Genomic DNA, 21,941 nt, shown 5'->3' on the forward strand with positions numbered 1-21,941 from the left:
ATATCATAATCTTGATATAATGCAACATGTTATTAATGCAAGAAAGGTATTAAATTGTAATCGCAGTTGCATTTGCAATTTTGTTGTGTTTTTTATATTGTAAGAGACTGATACAATATAATTTTAATTGTGTTGTAATCATGGACTATTTTAATAGTTTTTAAAAGATTTATATTTAATTTTGATCCTATAATTTTATAATTGAACAATTTTGATCTCAAAAAATTTATTACACATTTAATCCTTCATGTTTTTAACATTTAACAATTTTAAATCGTCATTAATTATTCTTTTTTAATAATTTTTTTTACATGACATTTAAATGAAAATGAGATAACATGAATGTGAATATGATAAGATAAATCAATCACATATACCAATGTAGTGACGTAATAATTGAAACCAAATTTTCAACCATTAATATTACTAAGATATGTAATAGATGGTCATGTTATTTATTATTATGTTAACATGTTAATATTGTATCATCACTTAGATTTAAAATTATTAATTTGTGTTAAAAAATTGACAACAAATTAATTATGAACCAAAATTATTAAATCCTAAAAACATGGACATCAAGTGTGCCACGATTTTTTTAGAAACTAAAATTATACCATATATATGAAAAGTATATGGATGAAAAGTAAATTTAAGCTAATTGAAATAATTTAAACTTTTAAATTTGTTGTCAGCATATAACTTTTTTAGTATTTTACAGAAACGAAAATCCATTCAAACAAAAATCTAACAACTCTTATCTATAGAAAAACATAACTTTTTTTTTTTACTTCAATGACATTCTTTTTAAAATAGTTAGAGAGAAGGTTAAATAATAATAAAAACACTTAAATTTTAAATTTGTTTAAGTGACAAAAATGAAGTAAAAAACAAACGAAGTTAACCCGAACACGATGTTCAATGTGAATTTGGACAAGGTTCACTATTTATATAATAATCTGAAGCCGTTAAGGTTGAAAGTACCTTTTCGGCCTATAAAATCAGAGCACCTTTCATTCACTTCACTCCTTACAGATCACAAACACGAAGTCTCATTCACTTTGATCTCCAAAAATTGTTCAGAAACCCAAGAATCAAATCAAAATTGGGTTTCATTTCTCTCTTTCTCTCCCACTGTAGAGCTGCTAGCTAGGCTTGGTTACTTCAAACCCTCTCTGCTTTTCTTCACTTTTCTGTTTTGTGACTTTTGTCCACTGATTCCAACATTAAACAAAAATTGGTCCAAGTTCATTTGTATATGCAATATCTGGTTCAACAGTGAAAAGGTCTTTAAATTTTATTTATACTATAGTATCAGAGTAGCCTCTGAAGAACTCTGAACCAAGAGAAAGAAAAACAAAGGACAACTTGGAATACCAAAACCTCAATTTTGAGTGAGTGAGTTCATTCTTTCTTCTTTTTTCTTTCTCTCTGTTCTTTCCCTGCTTTTGCGGCTTCTCGCCGCCTTTGCCGTTCGGTTCTGCCTTTTTCTGCGCCAATTGGTGGCGCGCATTAAAGTGGTGCTCCTTTTATTTTATATAATAAATATATATTTTGCACAGTTTTCAAGCTCCATTCATCAACAACAACAACAAAAACAAGTGTGTAACTTAACTTCATTCATTATCTCATTGCATTTATAGCTTCCTTTGCCATTTCCATGGATAGAGAATTCTTGGGCATATTAACATTTAAGTGATTTAACACATCTCTGCCACTGACTCTGCTGAATAGCATTGAATAACAAAGGCCATTTCTTTAGTTTTTGAAGATAGATAGAGTCAAAGAGAGATAAAGGGGTAGCTTAAATTTTTCAGCTTTTGGAGAAAGAGACATCACTCACGCACCACCGAGGTTAGTGGAAAGTGTGATAGATATCTGCATTACTGTTTCTTTTGGGCGTGTGAAACATGGAATTGTAAACACAAAATGACCACTTTTTTTCTTTGTAGTTTTCCTATTCTATCTTTTTGTGTGGTGGGATTTGTTGTTTTTTTGTGAAAAGGCTGCAAAGGAATTTTCAGTTATCTGGATCTGGGGTGGTGTGGTGTGTGTTTTTTCTTCTTGGCTTTCGTTTTCTGGGGTAGTGTTTGATCTCTTTTTTTTTTTTTTTGTCTCATTAAGTGTACTTTTTTCATGTGTTTCAGATCCATTTTTTCAAGACAGTTGAAGAAAAAAAATGGAAACAATGTTGCCTCAGAACCAAGCAGAGGAAGCAATAGTCACAACAAGCCTTAACGAGACAGAGAGTGAAGTTGGTATGAGGGAAGAAGAGAAGGAGTTGCAACAACAAGACCACTCCATGTTCAACATCAAGAGCTTCCTCTGGCATGGGGGCTCTGTTTGGGACGCATGGTTCAGCTGTGCTTCAAATCAAGTAAAATCAAAGTCAACTAAAAAAAATAGAAATCACTTTTTTTTTTTTAACTTCTATTATGTCTAATGAATCGGTGTTTTAGGTGGCTCAAGTGCTTTTGACACTGCCCTATTCTTTCTCTCAACTGGGCATGCTATCAGGAATCTTGCTTCAGATTTTCTATGGAATCTTGGGAAGTTGGACAGCGTATCTAATCAGTGTCCTCTACATGGAGTACCGTACCAGAAAGGAAAAAGAAAATGTCAGTTTCAAGAACCATGTCATTCAGGTATTCTCATTCTGCCAAATCTATTTCTCACAATGTCTAAGGTTCTAAATTGTCTAAATAGTTTCATCGCAATCTTCGATGTTGCGAGTAATTACAGATACATGCAGTCGATATGGCTGCAATTGTGATCATGATACGGTTGACGAGGGTCCAAATATCTACATTCACAGCCAAAATTACAGTTGCAGACCGATTTTTAAAACTTAGGATAAGACCTTAGTAGAAGTATATAGGACTATTTCACAATGATCAACGGTGTGTTTGAATTAGCGTTGAAATCACGTTGAACAGAAAAATTGCGTGTTTCAATGCAAAAATTTCAAAGCAACTATGGTATAGTTTTATGGTTAGCGTTGGATTCAAGTATTGATTTCTAAACACACACTAAATAGTCTAAGTTGAAACTCACTGCACTGGATTTCATTTATTTCAGTGGTTTGAAGTGCTTGATGGGTTGCTGGGTCCGTATTGGAAAGCAGTGGGCTTAGCCTTCAACTGTACTTTCCTCCTCTTTGGATCTGTGATTCAGCTTATAGCATGTGCAAGGTAAAGACCCTTTCTTAATTTCTGCAAAAAATATCGAGGCAATCTTGTATAGGTTTGTTCTGATTACACAACATCATTTACACTTTTTTTGGTTCCTGTTGCAAAAACAGTAACATCTACTACATAAATGACCACTTGGATAAACGAACTTGGACTTATATCTTTGGAGCTTGCTGTGCCACCTCTGTGTTCATACCCTCCTTTCACAATTACCGTATTTGGTCTTTTCTGGGACTTGGAATGACCACTTACACTGCTTGGTACTTGGCTATTGCAGCTCTTATTCATGGCCAGGTAAATCGGTAATTTTGAAGCATAAATTTATAAGTCTATCTAAAATCTAAAATATTATTAGAGTTTATGGATAATATACTTAGGGTCATCCAATCACATGTTATCCTTGATTTTTGAATAAATTATCATAAAAATCAATAAATTTATCATATTTTATAGATTGTAATTATAGATTGTAATTGATTGACGTGTAAAATTATTTTACACTAATTTATTTTCTCATATTATTATATAGTTTTGTATTAAAAGTTTATATTAGTGTCACATCACATCAATGAATAAGATAATTTAGGCTTTTTAAACATACTTGACATCATGTGTATAAATTAGATTCTAATTTTATTAGTGTTTGAAAACATCATCGTATGCTAAGATAAGACTTTTTGTGTATGTGGGAATATTATGGCAGGCAGAAAATGTGACACACACGGGTCCAACGAAGCTAGTGCTGTACTTCACAGGAGCCACCAACATACTGTACACGTTTGGTGGACATGCAGTTACTGTGTAAGTTACCCCTTTGGAATAAATGGTCTAATTATTAACACCTAACCTAGAGACAGAAGTATAAGTATAATTATGATAAATGGTGATATAATACTTAAAAATATAATAAATATTGATAAATTATATGATATGTGGAAGTTTCTAAATATTGTCACTTTCACTTTTACCCTTTTCTTCATCCATGCTTCGTTATTCTCTTTCACTCGTTTCTTCACAGCTTCTCTTAGCGACTTTTTGCTGGTCATTTTGGTTTTCGAGAGCTTGGGATTAAATCATGCAAAATCACCTTTCGGGAAAGCTTTGTTCATTCCTCACTCTATATCTTGGAAGAAATATTATTTGAAAGGAAGAGATACTACTATTAATACTAGATTATAAAATTCATTTTAAAAATGTGTATCATGAGCTACATGTGTCATTAGGCTCCAAGAATTACTATAGGTTCCAAGTTACACACTTACATGTCATCATTGTCTTCCAATCATAACATTTGTTTATTTATTCTTCTTTTATGGTTAATCACAGGGTTTATAAAAGACAATGATGTCCTACTTAACTAATGAGACAGAGTGTAAGAACATTATCATACTAAGATGTAATTTAAATAATGTCTCCACTAAGAAAATCGCACAGTTGAATGGTCTTTGCTTTGCTGCTTTTGTCCTTTATTAAATCCAATCATCTAAAGCCTTTAAACTTTGTAGAAGTAAAAATTTACAGCCACGGAAAAAAACCGAAGTTAAGAAAAACAAGATATATTAATTATTCACTCAATAAATTTATAGTTATCTTATTTTATATTATATTATTTTCTGTATAAAATTTGTGCAAAAATATACTTTCTAAACAAAATTAATTTGATGGGGTGGCTCACATTGTCCTTTTGTCTGCACACCCAGCGGTCTAGTGAAACAAAGTGGCAATGGAGCCAAGAGTCACAACCTACTTTTATTTATATACCCGATTTTAGAAATTCCAATGTCCCTATTATTATTATTATTATTATGATTATTCCTTGATCCTTGAGTTGAGTGTAAAGTATTGAAGAAAGGGTGACAAATGTTGCAGAGAGATTATGCACGCCATGTGGAAGCCACAGAAGTTCAAGTACATATACTTGCTGGCCACTTTGTATGTTTTCACTCTAACGATTCCTTCTGCTGCTGCCGTTTACTGGGCTTTTGGTGATGAACTTCTCAATCATTCCAATGCATTCTCTCTCCTCCCCAAAAATCGATTTCGTGATGCTGCTGTAATCCTCATGCTCATTCACCAGGTAAATTTTTCTATTGTTCATGCAATTTTTTGTATTTTGGTACATAATGTAACCATTTCAATTCAAGAGTCCTAAAAGTCTCTCCAATGGTAGATGTTTAGTGGATTTCTTAAAGAGAAGAAACTATTTCTTCAAGGAATCCCATCATTGGAGAAAGTGTGCGTGGCATAGTGGGTTTCTTCAGTAAGAAGAGTTTCTTATATAAGAAATCATTTCTTAATATTTAAAAACTATTTTCTTTCCATCAACTAGCATCAACTCAGCATAAAAAAGAGGAAAAGAATATATAAAAGTTTAAGTTTTTTTTGAAGTTTCTTACCATTGAAACAAAATTATGTAGGAGTATTTTAGAAATGACATAACACCATGGGAACCATGAAAAACTTTACATGTGCTAAGAAACCCACTTGCATTGGAGATGCCCTAAGTCATAAATGCTACTATATTTGTTGTTTTAATTAAAAGGGTACATTGATGCACAAGTAAATGAAGCTATAAATAAATCCTTTGATACCATTTTACTTTATCAGCTGTTACTTATTAGAATTTGATATTAAATGCTTATTTGGATTGTATTAATTAATAGATTCTTATATAACTTGTCATATAGTAAATAGAAAACAAAAAGCTAGTCACATTTCAATTCAGGAGTCTAAGTCATAACAACTGGTATTTTTGTTGTTTTTATTTAAATGGGTAAAATAATGCACGATTAAAGTAACGCTATAAATAAATCCTCTGATACTATTTCACTTTTTTATTAGTTGTTACGTACTAGAAAATAATATTAAATAGGTACTTTGTATAACTTCTCATGAGGATAAAAAAGATGTACTACCAAATAAAATAGAAAATAAAAAACTAGTCATGTAATCCCTATGCTCATTCATCCAGGTAGTATTGCTGTTTTCTTTTTTTATCCATATGAATGAAAGTCTGTGATAGGTGGTTTATCATATAACTCATACCTAAATTAATTGAATTAGATTCCCGTGACTTATTGTTGTTTTTATTTAAACGGGTAAAATAATGCACGCAAGTTTTATTTTTATTTCTTTAGACAAATCGAATTGGTATTTATATAAATAAATGAAATGTAGCCACTAACAGAGTATAAGGAATACCCCTGTAGTGTTCAGAACAAAAAACAAGTAACATTACAATCCCAACCACTGGTTATACTGTATTTAACATGAGGATATGTAAATATTAAATAATGCACAAGTAAATGACGCTATAGATAAGTAAATTTAACTAATTTTACTCTATTTATTATTATCATTTTTAAAACATTTTTTTTATTTAATTTTAATTTTATTTTTAATAACTCTTTTATTCATGATAGATATGATAACAAATTCTAATGAAGGATATTTTATAAATAATCTTATTTTTTTAATTGAAATTAAGAAAAATTAAATGATATTAACTAATTTTTTTAATTAGTATAGAATTGGTTATTTAGTTATTTTTGTTTGAGTCCAGAGGAAATCGGAGTACCAATATTTTTTTTCCGTAGTTACTACTACCTAGAAAACTAGTATTACACGCTTATTTATAATCTGTCTTGTATAGGAGTAAATATAAAACAAAAATCTTGTCACGTGAAGCCTTGTTGCAATAAATGTTCATTTAAACGGTGATAAAAGTTTCATTAATTTTGGTAAGAATGTCAGAGCATAAAATTGGATCATAGACTTTTGGGTGTAATTAAACAACTCCATAACCCCCAAAGCAAAGAAAAATACTGACAACTGTTCTTTTTACCCGTCAAATATAATTAATAATGTACGTGTTTTAATCTACTATAAACTACTACTACGTAGCTTGATCACAAAAATATGGTTTTGAAATCCCAATTACAGTTTCGTGTATAGACTTAATTTGTGCACCAATGTCAAATATTTCAATTTTGCAGTGTTTCTAGTGCCAGAAAAAAGCAAGTTTGATTTTTTGGGTAATGTTAAATTCATACAGTACGTTCCAAATCAATTTTGTGTCGGGTTTTTTCAATGTATGTGAAATTACATTAATCTCTGTATATATTCACATGCATAAAATATCAAAATCACTTTGCATTAACTATGTTGTCCAAAACCACTAATCAAAAGTGGCAAAACACAGCAAATAATAAATGCCTTGGTTCCCCCCTTATGATGACTTTGTTAAATAATTGAAGAAAAAGAAAGGAAACATTTGAGTATGGATGAAAACAGAGAAATTCTAACTAACTACAAATATTGAATTGGGTGTGCATGCAGTTCATCACATTCGGTTTTGCTAGTACTCCACTGTACTTTGTCTGGGAGAAGGTAATTGGGATGCATGACACAAAAAGCATTTGCATAAGGGCACTAGCAAGGTTGCCAGTGGTGATACCCATATGGTTCTTGGCCATAATCTTCCCTTTCTTTGGGCCCATAAACTCTGCAGTTGGAGCTCTTCTGGTTAGTTTCACAGTCTACATCATTCCCGCCACAGCTCATATGCTTACTTACAGAAAAGCCTCAGCCAGACAGGTATAAATCATTCAATATTTTTTGTACACTTCTATGGCTTCTAAGTTCTAACTCACCTTAATTACATCATAGGGTATGTTAGAGTATAGTGACACTTGCATAGGCTGTTTCTTCATGAAGTTTATGCTAACTCTACATAAAGGTGAACTTAGAGATTAATTTGTAAAGCATAAACACTTTTGTTTTACACTAGGTAATCACTGTCTCAAGGGTATTGGTTAAAAAAATAATTAAAAGAGAAGATTTTATTGAAAATCATATGAAAATACATTTAAAAAATTATAGAACACATTTTTATGCCTACCAATAAAATTCTTTCCTCTTTTAGCAATTGTCATTACACAAACATCTAAGACAGATTTGATCTTGTTATCTTATTCATTAATACGATGTGACAATATGATAAATCTAATTGAATATATGTGTAAGGTTTGGACACTAGTGAAGAAAAAGAGTTTAACATATATATGTGAAAAACAATATTTAAGACTGTAAGATATATTGAATACTCTTTAACTAGTATTAAATTATTCAACTCTTTTGAATGTTGTTCGTGGCATTATTGTAAATATCTGAATCTAATAAAGGGTATGAGTGTCATAGTGCATGAGAGAGAGAGAGAGAGAGAGAGAGAGAGAGAGAGAGAGAGAGAGCAGAAAATGTACAAAAGCATTTAAGGCTTGAATTTGGAAACATTAGGAGAAGAATTGAGGACTGGTGGGAGGTCATTTTCGTTCAGTTATTTGCAACAGTCAAGAATATCGTACTATGCCTCTCTTGAGCTGACGAAGTTGATTGATATCTTGATTTCTCCCAATAATTCAAATTAGGCCAACATTAGTGGAAAAGTTTAGAAGATAAACTCATACATACATAAACCTGCTTATGTTAGTCATGGTCATTTACTATATTGTCTAATTCTTATTATACTATATTATACATTCTATATGAAAATGAGTTATGTACTAAAAGTATAAAATAGTTTTTATACTGTCAATTATAAATTGTCATATAAAAATTGTACCAACAATAATTTTTTATTGATTGATAGTGTAAAAGTATAAGCTGACCTACATAACCATTAGACTATGTTTATTTTGACATCATTATTGTTCCTATTCTGGGAATTTTGGAAATAATGCAATGGAAGTATAAGTAGGGGCATCCATAGTACTCCTCAGTAATGTGACTTAGTTTACTTTGTTTTGTAGAATGCTGCTGAGAAGCCTCCTTTCTTTATGCCAAGCTGGACTGCAATGTATGTCTTCAATGCATTCATTGTGGTGTGGGTTTTGGTGGTTGGGTTTGGATTTGGAGGATGGGCCAGCATGACCAACTTCGTTAAGCAAATTGACACATTTGGGCTCTTTGCCAAGTGCTACCAATGCAAACCCCCAACTCCACCACCCATGGCAGCAGCACCACCTCCTCATGCCCATCATCATCACTGAGTAGCAACTCATCCATGACTCACCACTTCAACATCATAATAGAGTTCAGCTGAAATCATAGTTTCATTATATTTTGTATCATACATGGGGAATCTTAGTAACACTCCCCCTTAATTTGATGTGTGCTGGTTGTGTTTTGTTGTAATTTTCTTTTTCTTTTTTCTTTTCTTTCTCGTTACACTATATAGGTTTTCTTTTTCTTTTTTCCATTAAGATTAGTTGATTAAAATTTTAAAAATAGTGTGGTCAATGGGTATGATTCCTTTGCTATAAATGCATCGGCTAATTAAATTACGTTTGTTTTGGTAACTTACCCCATTTTTTTTGTTTTGGTTTGGAATTCGATAGAATGAGACCTTGTTTCAAATTTCTGTGTGTTCATAGATTCTATCTCATTATTACTTTGCATTTTTCCAAAATATGCCACTTTAAGCTCACTTCAATTCAATCATTTAAACAGAACGTGGACCCGTTGCATATTCACATGGGATGCATGTGCTTTCTTATGCTTCTTTGCCTCTCATGTACGAACGATATCGTGTGTTTAATATTATTTATTTATATTATGAGAGCTGTGTTCATGATTTAATATGCATGAACCTCTGCCCTAGCAGCCGAACACCCATATTTTCATGTCATTTGATTTGTCTATTTTTTGTCTCCTTTTATATTGTAATTTTTGAAGGAATGTGTGAGTGAGCGCATTAGAAACTTGGGTTGGAAAAATACTTGACTAGATTCCCAATGAAAGGGGGGGTTTTGTGGATCTTGCTTTACTTGCGGATGGAGCTACTTGACTGTCCAAGTCCTACCACACACTTGATCCCTAATTTGATAATGGATTGTGAGAAACTAACTTCAGATTATAAAGTAGAATACTTTCAATTGATAATCAGAAAGTCAATATTCAAGATTATATGCACATTCATAATAATTTATGTTATTCACGAATTAATATATCAACTATTAATTTTTTATTAATGACTAAAATAAAGAGGCCAAAATGGCATTCACAAGAAGTATAACATGGAGGGTAATATGCATCTCTTTAGTTAATGAAAAAACCTACAACTAATTTGTTGATCTTTTAATTCTTTTTTCTAATAGAGTTTTAGTAGTGTTTACTTGGGTACGAGATTATAAAGTATAATAGTAGTTGTAATTTCAATTGTATTATTATTAAAGAGGATTTGACTCTTAAAGTAAAGGTCAAGATAACTATTCTCAAGTCTCTTCCGCAATTGCAATGGTAGTTTTCTTGGTGGTTTCTCCATGGCCTTAGGGGTCTCTTCTTCCTTCAATGCTGAACTTGTTGCTGCTATGAAGATTATTGACATTGCATGGGATAGGCAATGGCATTCGTTATGGTTGGAAACTGACTCTTCTTTGGTAGTTCATGCTTTCCAACATTCTAATTTGGTTCTTGGCATTTGCGTAACCAATGGGAAAACTGTTTAGCTAGGATTCGTGGCATGCAATTCATGGTGATTCACATTTATAGAGAAGGTAACAACTGTATAGATCGTTTGGCCGATTTTTGATTCAATGTGGCTGATTTCAAATGGTGGAATGTGCTCCTAGATTTTATCCGACATGATTTCAATAAATATCGTATAGGATTTGCCTTTATAAATATTTTTGACATAGCCCTCTTGTGGGGGTTTTTTTTTCCCTTGTACGGATATTGTTTGTTTGTTTTTTTATCTACTTTAATAATATTTGGTTTTGCTTAGCAGATGATTAGTAGTCCTCTAGATGCCAACCTAGTTAGGATGTTTGGGGCTGCTTTTTTGTTCTTGCTCACCTAGCTTCACAAACAATAAAAGTATCCTAGCATAGGTTACTATGTAACTACAATTAGTTTAGTTGGTTAATCTCTATGTAACCAAAGTTAATGAATTAGTTAGTGTAACTAACTATATAGCCAACTGATATCACTAACTTTGTAAGCAGATCCATTCTACGCAATTCATTGCTTCCTTCATCTCTTTTTCTCTCTAACTTCCTCTGCAAGCTTTGCATTCATTCATGGCAGAGATGATATCTATTAAAGTACATTTAAGCAAGTAAATTATAATATATTTGTGCAAGATTGTAGCTCATCATGAAACTAACTATATTTTTAAAATTATAATATATATTCATTTTAAGAAGAGAATCAAGCTCGAGTATCAAAAGGTACAAGACTTGGTTTTTGTGAAGTACAACCAAACTCTTAAAGATTGTTATGACAACAAGGATTTAATTGATCTCATTCTCCTTAATAATATTAATGATTATAATGAGTGATTGGTAGAAGAAATATAGGTGAAGATGGAGAAGCAAATGAAGATGAAGCAATATTTGGCACTGAAAATTTGATTTGGGCTAGTGGGCCAGCTAGACTCACTAGACAACATACTAACTCACTGTAGCTATGGTTATTAAAGACGAGGAAGAGGAAGAACATTTATTTGTTGATTAGGGAGAACTTAAAAGTAGAGATAATGATTCTGTTTTAAAAAAATGGTAATAGGCACTAGATAGCATAATTACTTTAATTATTAGTGTTGGATTTGAATGTTAGTGATAATGAATTTTGATTATTAATTACACTATTTTTAAATGTGAATTTATCTATATTTTAGTATTTGTGCATGATATCAATTATGTATATTGTTTTTCTAGACTTCACGATAGTAGCCATACCGCTTTAGAAGTTTTGGGATTAGCCACTAATCAAGATTGACTACTTTGAAAATTGATCCGATTTCACTCAATGACATTGATGAATGTAGCAAGTGATTTAAAAAAACAACTAGCATACCTTAATATCTGAAGGATCCTTGCTATGCGATAGCAAGTGAACGAAGTGATTAATGAAAAAAAAAAAAAAAAAGATGACAATGATATTGGGAAGAAGAGGGTCTTTCAAGATGCAAATGATGATGAGCTTGTGAAACAGCTTTTAAAGCTTCAGGAGTTGGACAACCAAGAACATATACTAGGAAAAGGATTAAAGAAAGAAACAAAACCCACTAATATTGTAGATGTTGTGGCTAAGAAAAAAAACAAAAGGATGGGAGTATCTCCGGTCGTCACCCCTTAGAGAAAAAGAGCTAATGGTTGAAGTTGAAGATGATCTTGGGAAGAATTGGTTAAAGAGTTGGATTTTTTGTTTTTACAATACAAGAGAAGATGAAGGATATCAGACAATGAAAAAAATGATTGTATTCGGGAAATAACAATGAAAAATGAATAGATACTTTTATGTTTAACTTCAAATTTAGGAACTAAAAAAAATAAATTTGGAAAATTAAAAAAAACCCCTGAGGAAGTGAAACAATAATTAAAACAATATAATGTGCCAATTTTTATGCAACTTATTTTTCCTTTCACATACACCTAAATTTTTAAAGTTTAAGATTTACTTAATGGTTGAATGGAGAAAGAAAGAAACAAGGACGTGAATTTGAATTTTTCCACTAATAAAAACTAACAATAATTAACATTTGCTAATAAAAAAAAAACATACACCTTAACTTTGTATACATATATAATTTGATGTATATTATATATTTCATTCATTATATGACTTCCGCTTTCCGCAATTTTCCACAAACCGCTATAGACACATTAGTTGTGACTATTTGTGTTTTTACAGTTGGTCATTTCTACTTTACATTATGTCTTTACTCTGTCTCTAAATAGGTAAAGATGCTTAAAGTTAATCATATATAACAAATAATTAATCTAGTACGACAACACTCAGCTCCGGGATGTCTCAGCTACAATGTTACCGCCGTGACATCTTCAACTCTGAAACAATCATAATAATAAAATAGTTAGTTGCATCACTTAAACTTTAAAATTAGGCCAACAATATCATAGACCACACATACAAACAATAACATTGAATAGAATCCAGAATGAAAATTTTATTTCCTAATTATCAAAATGCAAATTTTATGAATATGAACTAATTTCTAATTAGTTTAAACAAAAGAGGTGTGCTTCAGCATCACAATAGGATGCCAAGATCCCCACTACGTTGGCACCACAACCTTTATTGATCCTCCTCTGCCCCACACACGGAAGAATTTATTAACAATTAAGGATGAACAAAACACTTGGGGGACCAGACCAAACACAAGGCAAACTAAACTATTTGAATCTGTATGTAGGTAATCACTGTCTATACCTAAGAAGATCCTGTGATATGAACGACGGTGGTAATTCCCACAAAAAAATATAACAATTTCTATTATGATATAATTATAATTGATATTATAACCCCAAAATCTCAATCCAATAAAATTTTGAATGGATCCTTTGGCATAAACTAAAAATGCCATTAATTTTTCTCATATTCATTCTCATTTTAACTGCTAGAAATATTAAAAAAAAAAAGTACAGTCCTAAGCCTCTTAAGTAACAACTTAAGCTTTTAGAAGAGTTGTTCTTTAACATGGGAGATAGGAGTATAGCTAGTGATTGATTTTAGTGTTGGTTTAAAATGGGTTTAGCTAATTAGTTTTATTCCCCTTCAGTTTTCTGTTTTGGAATGGAAATCACCATTTTTGTTTAGTGCTGTCTTAGGCTGGCAGGCTGACCTATTTTGTTTTTGGGTGGGCACTAAATTTTTAAACAATTAACACAATCCAGGATCTATCCTTGTCTAAATATGAGAGAAAGAGAGCCTTAAGGTTAGCCAATCTGATACAATTCTTACTACTTCAAAAGCATACATTTTAAAAGTACAATAAAAATAATTACAAAGTGATGATATTGAGAGTTTGAAATTAAGTACAACAGTTGTGCTAGAAGCAAACCTGCAAGACATTTTGCCAATCTTATTCATGGACTAGTTATAGTATCAAATGGGGCATTGATACGATGAAGCTGAATTTTACACTTGCATCTCTTTACCATAAAATGGCAACTGGTTGAAATGTCAATGACCTCAAAACTCCATGGTTGTCAGGTTGCCAATCCCTCTGTCCAAGCAAAACATTTAATTGATTTATTTAAGTCATTGTTTGGTAAATACAATGAATTTTACACACACACACAAAAAAAATACATCATTCACATGTGCATCCCATTAAGACAAAAATTTCTCCAAATCACACCTTTGAATAATACTTGTAGCTGTATTGTATATAGATAAAGACATGAGGTAGCATCCCCAGGTTAACAGAAATACAAACCATTCATATATCAATGTAGCCAATGGCAAAGAATCCGAGATCTAAGCAGGAACAGAACAGATACCTGATCAAAATCCAAGACTGCATAAGTGTCTCCTAGCATAAGCACACAGCACTCTGAAATGAAACCAAATGATGTTGATAAAATTTGCAATATAACCCGAGATATAAAAAAGCATGGAACATAACTAATTTAATGATAGACAACAAAGAACTTACTTAGTGTACCATGACATCATGCTCTTGAAAACAACGACTATTGTGCAACATATAATTTTAGTTCTGGATGAACATTATTCGGCTTCATCAAGAGCTCATGACATTTAATGGTTGCTCCTTTTGATGTATGTTCACTTTGTTGTGACAATTTTGGAAGAATTGTCTCTACATCAAGATCTCTTGACATGTGGCAAAGGCAAGCTAAGATGGTAGAAGTTAATTTTGAGTCCGGGACAACATCCTTATCAGCCATTTGATGAAGCAAGGAAATGATTTTTTCTGTCTCTCCTTTTAAACCATAGCCCTTTAGCAAAGAGTCAAATACAACAACATCCGGAACATGACCACACGAGACCATTTTCTCATAGAGCGCCATGGCCTCATACAGCATTCCAAGTTTGGAAAACCTGTTTATTAATATAGAAAAGGTTACAGCATCAGGGACCAAATCCATCTTAAGCATCTCGGATAGCAAAACCTTGGCAGATTTAACATCCCTGCTTTGAGGGTTCCATCAATTATTATATTAAAGAAGACAACATCAACATCTGCATTTTACACAGACCATTAATCATAACACTATAAGTCATTGAATTGGGAGAAAATCCAGACTCCACTGCATATTTCCAGAGTTGCAACCCCTCAATAAGTTTCCTAGCATCTAGATAGCCCTCAATCAAAATATTGTAAGTTACTATGTTACCTTGGAGCCACATTTCAACCATCGAATAATGGATCATTGCAGCATCATGAACACGACCTTCCTTGCAAAGTCCCTGAATTAAATTATTAAACGTGAAGACATCCAGCTTCACATGGAACTTCTCACTCAACAACAGCTTCCAAAGTTCCATCGCCTCATCAATTTTAGCAGCTCCACACAGCCCTTTCAATAACGTATTATACGTAACCACATCGGGTTTCTTCCCCTTCTTCGCCATCATTTCCACAACCCTAAGTGCATCATCCACCCGATCCTCCTTACAAAGCCCATTCACAACAACATTGTATGTCAAAGTACCCGGCTCCTCCCCCTCCTGCACCATCAAATCCAACACCTTAGCCTCGTCCTCTGTTCTCATCCATCGTGTCCTTCAACATCTCAGAAGCCTTGAGTCACTGCCCGGTCTTGCCAAGACCCTGCATCAAACAGCTGTATGTAACCACATTGGGACTAACCTTCCTCATCAACATCTCATCAAAAAGCTCCCTTCCCTTCTCGACATCACCCTCCCCACAAAACGCGCTAATGAGAGAACTATGGACAAATACATCAGCTTTCAAACCCTCCCTCTCCATCTCCTCCAACAAACTGAACCCCTCACCCACTTCACCACTCTTGCAATAACAATCAATCAAAACACTATAAGTCACCAAGTTAGGTCTGAAATCCCCACCCTTCATTACCTCAAACAAAACCCTAGCTTCCACCAATCTCTTAGCTTTACAAAACCCAACCCATTTATTAGGGTATTGTAAGTAACACTATCAGGAACCACACAGTCACAATTCCTCTTCATTTGAGAAAACACAGACATTGCCTTATCGCAATGACCACTTTTACAAAAACCCCTTGAGCACGAGGTTCAGTTTATAGACGTTGACCCCGAAACCGCGCTTTGTCATGAGGCTCAGGACCGAAAGAGCGAAACTTGGGTGGTGGGTGATGACGAAGCTTTCGGTTAAGGCGCTGAGATAGGAGAACCTGGGCGAGACGCACGCGGCGACCATCTTGCGGTAAACCGACACGACGACGTCGTATTTTCGCAGGTTGTCGATGAGGGTGCTGCAAGCTGGTTCGGAGGGCGGTGAATTGGGGTCGTGAAAGAGGGAAACAGCGTCGCATAGTGATGAAGCGGAAACGCGGAAGGGGTTAACGGTGGTGGTGGGAGATGGTGGCGGGTCAAGGAAGCGTTTGAGGATCATAGCGACTTGTACTTGGTTGTTCTGTGTAAGTAAATAGGATTTGCACTTTTGCAAGTTTGAGAGTTGAACTGCAAGGGAAATGACTTTTATGTATAGAATGCCACATTTTTTCTTTGTAACGTACGATTTTGGTCCTTAGTAATTTTTAATCTGTTATTTTAGTTTTTTATTTTTCACTATTTCAGTCCTTAACTTTTTTAAAAGAAATCTTAAATTTTGACTCATTTTTTAATTTTGAATATATTTTATTTCTGCTACTTTTAGTCTTAAATATTTATCTAAGGTACTGTCATAAAATAATTTAATTAATTAAAATAAAAAATATATGCAAAATTATGAAATTTCTATAATATAGTGACTAAAATAATGAAAAAAATAAAGGAACAAAACTCATGAATCCATAATTAAAAAAGACCTAAATTACATTTCAACTTATAATCAACGGATGATTATCCCGCAAGCAACTAACATATACATTTTAATTTCCCTTAAAAAACATATTACATTTTAATTAGAAAAGGAGTAATCAATAGTGAGGATCAACACAAATTATCAAATGTTTTACTCATAAGATATGCAAAATAAGAAAATACTATAAGTATATTTTATATTTATTTTTAACATATTTTATATAAAAAAAATTATGCACTAAATTTTATATTATCATTTAATCATAATTTATCATTGACAAATTTGTTGACTTATATAAAATTATCTTAGTCATGCAAATGATGATGCTTCCTCAAAACTAAGGTTGGACACAAATGGACGATGTTATCCACAATCCAAACACGGATTCTTACATCACCATTAAACTTATTTTGTATTTATATTATTAATTAGGTTTTTGGGAGATTGTGTAGCCTGCATTTGTTTGGCATATAAGTAGCAACTAACAACTTTATTATGTCATTTGTCTTCGTGAAATAAACTATTTATGAATACTATGTGGATGGATTTGGATCAGTTGTTTAGCTAGCCTAAATTATCTACAGAATGTTTGTTAGCATTTGGGAGGATTTGTTCTCCCTCCCTTCAAACATACCTCATCCCTTCTAGTAACTCCTAAGTGTCCAATACAAGTTTTTGTTCAATTTTGTCTTGTCCTATGTCCATTCGTGCACCAAATGTCAAGTTCTGCCGGCTTCATAATTCATATCTAATAATTTTGTCCATTGTGTTACTGTTATCCCTTCTGTATAAAATCAAAAGAATCTTTGAAATTTATTTACATCACACATATTATTGGAATCCTTATACACAAAATGCCATCTGAAATTACTGAGGAAATATATGAAGATACCCACTGGTTTATCAACACAGAAGAACAGAAGGAAAAGATCAGAAAGATTATTCAGTACCAAAAATCTCTATATAGGCCATCATCTTCTTTGTCATCTTCAGCTGCATCCTCATCATCCTTCTCCTCATCCCACAAATCAAGCACTTTGTTGGAGTTGATGAAAGGAGGAAGCACATCCATGAGGAGATTATTTGACATGGAGCACACAAGTTTGGCAACCCATTTTGACTCTTACAGTGGCTCACCTATAATCAAGCCAATATCTTTGTGGGAAAGTGATTCTGAGCGTGAATTTCAGGATCCTTGGGCCATGATCAAGCAAATTGGATCCACCCCTTTTGTTGGAACTGAGAGAGAAAGTGAGTTAGCCTCAAAGGGTAGTTACGTGGATGGAGATTTTGGCTCTCATAATAGAAATGATAAAAGTAAGCGCAAATTTACTAGGAAAAAGTCCTTTAGGAGATTGCCAGGATTTGGTTTGTGGAGATGCGGAAGATTTAGATTCCCTTTGAGATTTAGACGGCTTAAAGTTAGAATTTGGGGTAGAATATTCAGATAGAGCAATCCAATTGGCATTGAATTTTGAACATCTTTGAAAATTTGGAATGATCAAGTAGATAAACTATTACTGTATTGAAAGAGTATTCCTTTACAACTTGCCGAGCTATGTGATTTACATCAAGTGTTCCTAATACAATGAGAAGAAGAATGAAAAAAAAAAAACATTGTTTGTGGAGAGAAACTCAAAGCTTGGTCGGAGAAGTGAAGCCAACATCAAGTTTTTGCAAGTGACACGATGATCAGATATAATTCTTACCATGACACTTCCTTCTTCAATCTTCAATCTCTTACTACTTTCTTTGTTCCATAGATGCACCCCATAAGCCTCACCATTAATCTAAAGCAGTTTGGCTTCAACCCATTTTGATTCACCTCTAGTTTTGGGCTTCATAAAGAGACCGCCAATCTTTTTCCAATCTGCTGGATAAATGGCCATAGGAGGCAAGATTGTGAAGTTGAAGCCAGGCCTTTCCCCTAGTCTCTCAACCACTCTGGAAACAAGGTAGGGACCATTATGCCATCAAAAGTCAACACAAATTCATCAATGAATCTGGAAGAAGTGGATGATTCATGTCAAATATCAGAACTGCATTGTTTAGTCTAGTCCAGTGCTTATTCCCAGCATCCATGCATTGTGCTCCAATAAAATTCCTCAACAAAGATAAAGGTTTCAAGACTACAACATCGATGTCTAGGTAGACACCACCATATTTGTACAAAGCTGCAAGTCTCATCAAGTTTGATAGATTTTGAAAGAGAGAAATCTCACCAGGGTCCTTCTTCCCTTTCTTCAACTCATTCAACCATGCTTCAGCTGGAGTCCCCTTGAAGAGAAATTGCAAGTCTGGGGTCACTGCCTGAACTCTAACACCCCCCCCCCCCATCAAGAATTGGCTTCAGGATCCTATAGCCATGGATTGAGTCCAAAGTCCTTGATAGAATCACCAAGCATGCCTCGGGATGCACCTTGAAAAGACTCTCTATGGACAACAATTCTCTTGCTCCAAATGAGCCTACAGAGGACTCCCAAGCCATGAAAATTTGAGACTCGCACCTGGGAACGAAAAATCCTAGAACTCGAGCATGGAATTGCCTTCTCAATTCATCTGAATTGAGAATCTTGAACTCTCGAAGCTTCCCTCTAAACCAACCAATTCTCTCTTCTTCAGTGGCATTAAGTGGAGCAACTAGTACCACATGATTTATGTTACCAACTCCTACATTCTCTTCTTGCATGGAATGTAAAGGGTGTGTGAAAGAATCAAAGTTAACCTAATCCTTTCTCCCTTTCTGTGTTGCAACACTTCTACTAGTGCTCCTTTATTTGCAGCAGGGTACAGGGAATTGTGGTAGATAAGAACATCACAAAGGTTGAGAAAAATTATGGCTAAGAATGTGATAAGAGAGAATATAGATATCTTGGCACGTGATACAAGCTTAGGAAGGTAGTTAGTTAGTTAGACTCAATTCTGTTAACTTCTGTTAGTTGAAAAAGCAGTTAGGCAGTTAGTGGTAGTTAGGTAGTTAGTGGTTGAGGACTATAAGTAGTAATTGGCAGGTAAGGAAACATTTTGAATAGAATCTGTAATCAACCTCCTCCTTGTAATTTCTTCTTCTAATAATGAAAAGCATGACCACCATGCTCATCGGAATTCATTTGTTTCATTGAGTTCCCTTGTCTGTCTAAGAACTTCGAATCCCTTAGTTGAGTTCCTAGTTCTGCTACATCAATTGGTATCATCGAGCCTGTTCCTTCCTTGGTGATCAAGCAATGGCAAAGAACACGCGCAGTCAAGCTTCCCTTTGTGAAATGGAAGAATGTCTCAGTAGTAGAATGGAATCAAGATTTGTCGAGCTCGTTGCTTCCATGCAACAAACAATACACGAAATGTTTCAGCAGAGGCAACAAGATTCTCCAGCAGCAAGCAATCCACCTAGAGGTGAAAGATCCAACCCTTATTCTTGTGGCACTCGATTGGCTAGGTTGGAATTTCCAAGATTCAATGGTGAAGGAATAAAACAATGGCTGATCTAGTGTGAAACTTTTTTTTTGGTCGATAATACACCTGATGAATTCAAGGTACGTTTAGCAATAGTTCATTTCGAAGGAAAAGCATTGTAGTGGCATAGTGCTTACATAAAATCTGTAGGATTATAGAATTTGGCTTCTTGGAATGAATATCAGATCTTGTTACTTGATCGTTTTGGAGATGTTTATGAAGATCCCATGGCGGATTTAATGAAGCTCAGGCAGACAGGATCCATCATAGAGTATCATGAGGAGTTTGGCTCAATTGTGTCAAGAGTGGATCTTTCTGATGAGCATCAACTTAGCTGCTTTTTAGGAGGATTAAAATAAGAGGTTCAGATGATTGTTCGAATGTTTCAGCCAAATTCTATTCGAAAGGCTTATTCCTTTGCAAAGATGTATAAATCTTCCTTCTCCAATACACAAGCCAAACCATTTGTCAAGAACCAGAAATCTTCCTTTGTTCCTAAACCACCCCTACTTCCAAACCCTCCTAGATCAACCAATCATTTAACCATCAATCCCTCCACCAAACCATAAACACCTAAGCACCTAACTCCCGCATACATGGCTGAAAGAAGATCGAAGGGCCTATGCTACTTTTCTGATGAACCATTTACACCTGAACATGGCCTTACACATATGAGATTGCAGATCCATGTGTTGGAAATTGAAGATGAAGAGGAGGGCCCTGGACCTCAACAACCTGATGCTAATGTGGTTACTGAACCTGATTCAAAACCTTTAATTTCTGTGAATGCATTAAATGGAGTAGCTAATTTTTGAACCATGAGAGTCACTGGTTATTGTGGAAAGAAACCTCTCCATATTTTAATTGATAGTGGAAGCACTCATAACTTTTTGGACTTACACATAGCTCAGAAGATGGGTTGTCAAACAGAAGCTATGGACATTGTTTCTGTCACCGTAGCAGATGGAAATAAAGTCCAAATTTCTTCAAAGGTTCCAAAATTTTCTTGGTCAATTCAAAATACCAACTTTACTTCTGATATGGTGTTGTTACCTCTTGGTTGCTATGATTTAGTATTGGGAATTGAATGTCTAGTAACACTAGGGGACATCACATGGAATTTCAACAAATTGACCATGGAATTTTTTGTCCATGGAAAAAGACATGTCCTGAGAGGAGCTACTCCTACCAATCTGGCCACTGCTCGAAAACAACATCTTTATAAAACTATCTCTTATGGTGTTCACCTCTCTCTGATTAGTTTGCAATCTGAAATTGAAGGCTCCTTGCTCTACTATTTGACTACTCATGCTAGTCAACAGGTACTGCCACCTGATATTAATAGTTTGTTACTCAAATTCACATATGTTTTTTAGGAACCATCTGGTCTTCCCCCTTGTCGAGTTGGCCATGATCACAAGATTCCTTTAATGCAAGGAGCTAACCCTGTCAACAAGAAGCCCTATAGGTATGCTAAACAACAAAAAGATATTATTGATGGATTT

The 21,941-nt window shown here is 33.9% G+C and overlaps 1 protein-coding gene, 1 long non-coding RNA gene and 1 pseudogene across 7 annotated transcripts; 1 reads left to right on the top strand and 2 right to left on the bottom strand.

Moving 5' to 3' along the window:
* Positions 1-1,010: 1,010 nt before the first annotated feature.
* Positions 1,011-9,547, top strand: LOC114397673 (auxin transporter-like protein 2). 4 transcript variants are annotated; one of them, XM_028359842.1, is made up of 10 exons: positions 1,011-1,398; positions 1,763-1,854; positions 2,148-2,377; positions 2,460-2,645; positions 3,079-3,191; positions 3,302-3,485; positions 3,895-3,992; positions 5,061-5,268; positions 7,530-7,787; positions 8,999-9,547. In XM_028359842.1, the coding sequence occupies exons 3-10, from the start codon at positions 2,180-2,182 to the stop codon at positions 9,236-9,238; spliced, it is 1,485 nt and encodes a 494-aa protein (XP_028215643.1). In that variant the 5' UTR covers positions 1,011-1,398; positions 1,763-1,854; positions 2,148-2,179; the 3' UTR covers positions 9,239-9,547. The 4 variants fall into 4 exon arrangements, with proteins under 4 accessions (XP_028215643.1, XP_028215645.1, XP_028215642.1 ...); XM_028359844.1 differs by having other exon boundaries at positions 1,772-1,854; XM_028359841.1 differs by having other exon boundaries at positions 1,011-1,394.
* A 3,230-nt stretch (positions 9,548-12,777) lies between these two features.
* LOC114394935 lies at positions 12,778-16,657 on the bottom strand. Of its 3 annotated transcripts, none has more exons than XR_003662884.1 (5): positions 15,350-16,657; positions 14,647-15,053; positions 14,492-14,544; positions 14,050-14,214; positions 12,778-13,036 (listed from the first exon to the last, which is right to left on the bottom strand). It is a non-coding gene; the product is annotated as an uncharacterized LOC114394935 (long non-coding RNA). The 3 variants fall into 3 exon arrangements; XR_003662885.1 differs by having other exon boundaries at positions 14,647-15,194; XR_003662883.1 differs by having other exon boundaries at positions 14,647-16,657.
* A 1,882-nt stretch (positions 16,658-18,539) lies between these two features.
* On the bottom strand, positions 18,540-20,077 carry LOC114397339 (annotated as a pseudogene).
* Between the last annotated feature and the right edge of the window lie 1,864 nt (positions 20,078-21,941).

The sequence above is a fragment of the Glycine soja genome, chromosome 18 (genome assembly GCF_004193775.1).
Source record: "Glycine soja cultivar W05 chromosome 18, ASM419377v2, whole genome shotgun sequence".
Lineage (NCBI taxonomy): Eukaryota > Viridiplantae > Streptophyta > Magnoliopsida > Fabales > Fabaceae > Glycine > Glycine soja.